The following is a 2,984-nucleotide window of genomic DNA, read 5'->3' as shown; positions in this document are numbered from 1 at the left end:
TTAGACTGTGTTTGCTGTGTTTGTGGTGTGTGTGTGTGTGTGTGTGTGTGTGTGTGTGTGTGTGTGAGAAGACATCTGCCCCACATACATGCAAGTGTGTAAGTGTGTACCTTGGTCAGGGGCAGTTTGTTGGGTAAGTTCACCCCTTCTTTAGCCAGAAGCTTTTTCTCATCCTCATTAAGTACAAGCTCCTGCAGGGAATGCTGAGGGATTTGCTGCGCCTGTGAACCAGATGGACAGAATTTTCCAGTTAAAGTCACTCACTGGGCAGTTTACCCAAAGACGGCACTGTACCAGTTCATAAAATGCTTAAGATTCTGTTTATGTGGTGCAAAGGGTTGATCTCTTGCTCTCAGACGTTACCACAAAAAGGTCTCTGGGTAAATTATTCAGAGAAGCAGAGGGCCGTATAGTTCAGAACACTGAGACTGAATCATTTTTATTTAACATCCCCAATAGTTAGAAAGCTTCACAAACTGTCATTCTTTCACAGAGATATTCAACTCTTCTCTCCTTACCGTCTGTCCCAGGTTTGATAGCAGCAGATCCTTCACTGTGAGAGTCTGAGTGGACGACAGAGGGGAGGTTTGGTTTGTAGTGAGGTAGTATGCAAAGCCAAGCTGCTCTTGTAGGTCATCTGACTCCCAGCCTGCAGATTGAACCAGTAAAGCAGCAGGTGATGATTCAGAAAATTCCCTCTAAGTTCCATTCAAAGAAAACCCAAAATGTTTAGGTTGCTGTCTGTGTCTTTAATTGACTGCTGCACCCCGATGCTCTTTGTAAAACACTTTACAAAATATATGTCACACTTTTCTATGTGTTTGATATTTTTGTGTTGCCGTGAAATGGGGTTACTCAGTCAATTTAAAAGTATTTTTAGCACTGAGGGGTCAATAATCAGCAATGTGAAAAGGGACTATTATTCAAAATCTGCTCTCAAAAGACAATTTCCTCACACGATAAACAACAAATGCACAAGCTTTTATCCTTAACAAACATTTAGAAATGGGAAAACCAAATTATTTGCCCCTTGAAAGGGCCCTTAACTGTCAAAATGCTCAGTCAATAGCTCTCATCATTCTGCAACAGAAGGTACAAAAGGATAAATCTCACACCACATCTCGTTTTATACCTGGCTGTCCGGTGCTGTGGTTCACCTGTCTAGGTTTTATGTGTCTTAACATGAAATTTGTGCTCAGTATTTTAACAATCTACTATTTCACAGATCACTCTGTAGCTGCAAGTATAAAGCCAGTGTTTAACATCATAACTTCCCTTTCAACTGTAAATCTAGTCTTACCTAGATCTATGGAAACATAAGACGTTTTTTGGTTTGGTGGTAGCTGACTCTCCAGAGGTGGAGGCTGAGGGAGAGACTGTGTGTCCAATCCTGGAAAAGCCATGCAGGAGGGTGGATGAAGGCTCTCTGTGGGATCTGCTGGGGGGTCCTCCTGGATGCCACTGTCAGTGGTGCAGGGTGACCACAGGGGGGACGCTGTAGTTGAGGAGGAGTCGCTCCCACCCAGCAGGGCGTCTAGAAAGTCATCAGCAGTACTTCCCTTGGGGCTCAGGGTCTGTCGGGGAGGAGAGTATGTATACATCATTCGTCTTCTAATCAGATAATCACATTCAGGCACACGATCACAGGCAAGAACATAAACACACCGACTCAATTCCGTGATCTCATTTGCCTGCCATGGCCTTGCCGCTGTCAGTCACAGATGCAGACATATAGGAGAACACAGTGAAACTGTAAATGAGCTCCTATATCTCCTAAGGTGCAGCTCAATAACATATGAGCCTGGTTGAGAATATAGATAGGACTCAGTAATGAGATTCAATAAAGGTCTGGTTGAGATAATGTTGTCCCGTGAGCGACTCTGCTTAGGAGCAAAATGTCCTGAATGACCACCGTACTCACGTCATGTATTGTGATAGTCCACGGTTGGTTGCTGTGGCAACTGGTGGTTTCATCTGTGTTAGTGAGCAGGAGGTCAGCGAGGTCCATCCCGCCATGCACCTGAAACGAAGAACTACTCTGAGCGATGGGTTTAATGTCCTCGTTCCGCAAAAGGAAAACTTGTTTGCCTGTTTGTTTTTCAGGAATATGACTCCTTCAGTTGGGTTTTTTTTTTTCAAACTCAAGTTGCTCAATCCAACACTTACCCTTGACAAAGACTGCTTAAATCAATACACATCCACTATGACCTTCTTTAAAACTGGTATTTTTCTTTAAGCACGTTCAGTCTGAATCATTCTCTTACACACAAACCAACAGCTGTGCCCAGTGTGCCTATTACAAAAGTGTCTTACCTTGTCTATCGTCAGTGTCATAATTCCAACATTAAAGCAGCAGCTGATGAAATTACAGTGAAACTGTCCAGCAGGAATATAAACACACAGTCAGATCAATACGTTCCTCTCAGCGGCTCTGTCTCTGTCTAAGGGGGAATGGCTGAGTCTGTTGCAAGGGACAAAGTTGAAATGCCATATCACTCAATTGCATCCCCGATCCCAGCTGATCACTGTCCAACCCAGTGTTTGTCAGACAGCTCACAGCCAATAGGCACAAAAGAAGGACTGGCTGATGAATTAATTACTCAAAGTTGCTCACAGGTAGTTTAGAGTGACCTTTGATGTCATCAGGATAAGTCAGGACTGATTTCCTGTGTGGTTTCACATTCATTTTTTGTTGGGCAGGGTTGATTTAGAGTTGTTTTTCTTTAATCCTTTCAAAGGCACAAGGTGGAGAGTCATGCTTTTAGCCTCATCTGTCACTGTCGCTAGAAGGCTCAAATTTATTTGAATTAATTTTTGCCTGATCTATTACTTAGGGTGATACAGACAGAAAACTCACTGCTCCTTTCCCCAGTCATCAGTTCCCTTTTGGATCAAACCAGCTACATATATTTCATGATTATTGAATATCATTTAATCATATCACTGAAGTTAATCCTTTTTTCCCTATTTTTCCACAGTCAGCA

At 42.9% G+C, this 2,984-nt stretch overlaps 1 protein-coding gene across 1 annotated transcript in view; it reads right to left on the bottom strand.

The window, feature by feature from the left end:
• The window catches only part of LOC118334981 (cyclic AMP-responsive element-binding protein 3-like protein 3-A), a 6,799-nt gene extending 4,336 nt beyond the window's left edge, over positions 1–2,463 (bottom strand). The window contains exons 1-5 of the mRNA XM_035671129.1: positions 2,314–2,463; positions 1,922–2,020; positions 1,301–1,574; positions 519–649; positions 111–221 (exon numbers count right to left, since the gene is read on the bottom strand). Coding sequence (XP_035527022.1) covers positions 111–221; positions 519–649; positions 1,301–1,574; positions 1,922–2,020; positions 2,314–2,334 — 636 coding nt within the window. The 5' untranslated portion in view covers positions 2,335–2,463. The remainder of the gene's footprint in view (positions 1–110; positions 222–518; positions 650–1,300; positions 1,575–1,921; positions 2,021–2,313) is intronic.
• Positions 2,464–2,984: the final 521 nt, after the last annotated feature.

The sequence above is a fragment of the Morone saxatilis genome, unplaced genomic scaffold, assembly GCF_004916995.1.
Source record: "Morone saxatilis isolate NCDOM2014 unplaced genomic scaffold, NCSU_SB_2.0 Contig23, whole genome shotgun sequence".
NCBI classification, from domain to species: domain Eukaryota; kingdom Metazoa; phylum Chordata; class Actinopteri; family Moronidae; genus Morone; species Morone saxatilis.
This window is presented reverse-complemented; position numbering and strand designations above follow the sequence as displayed.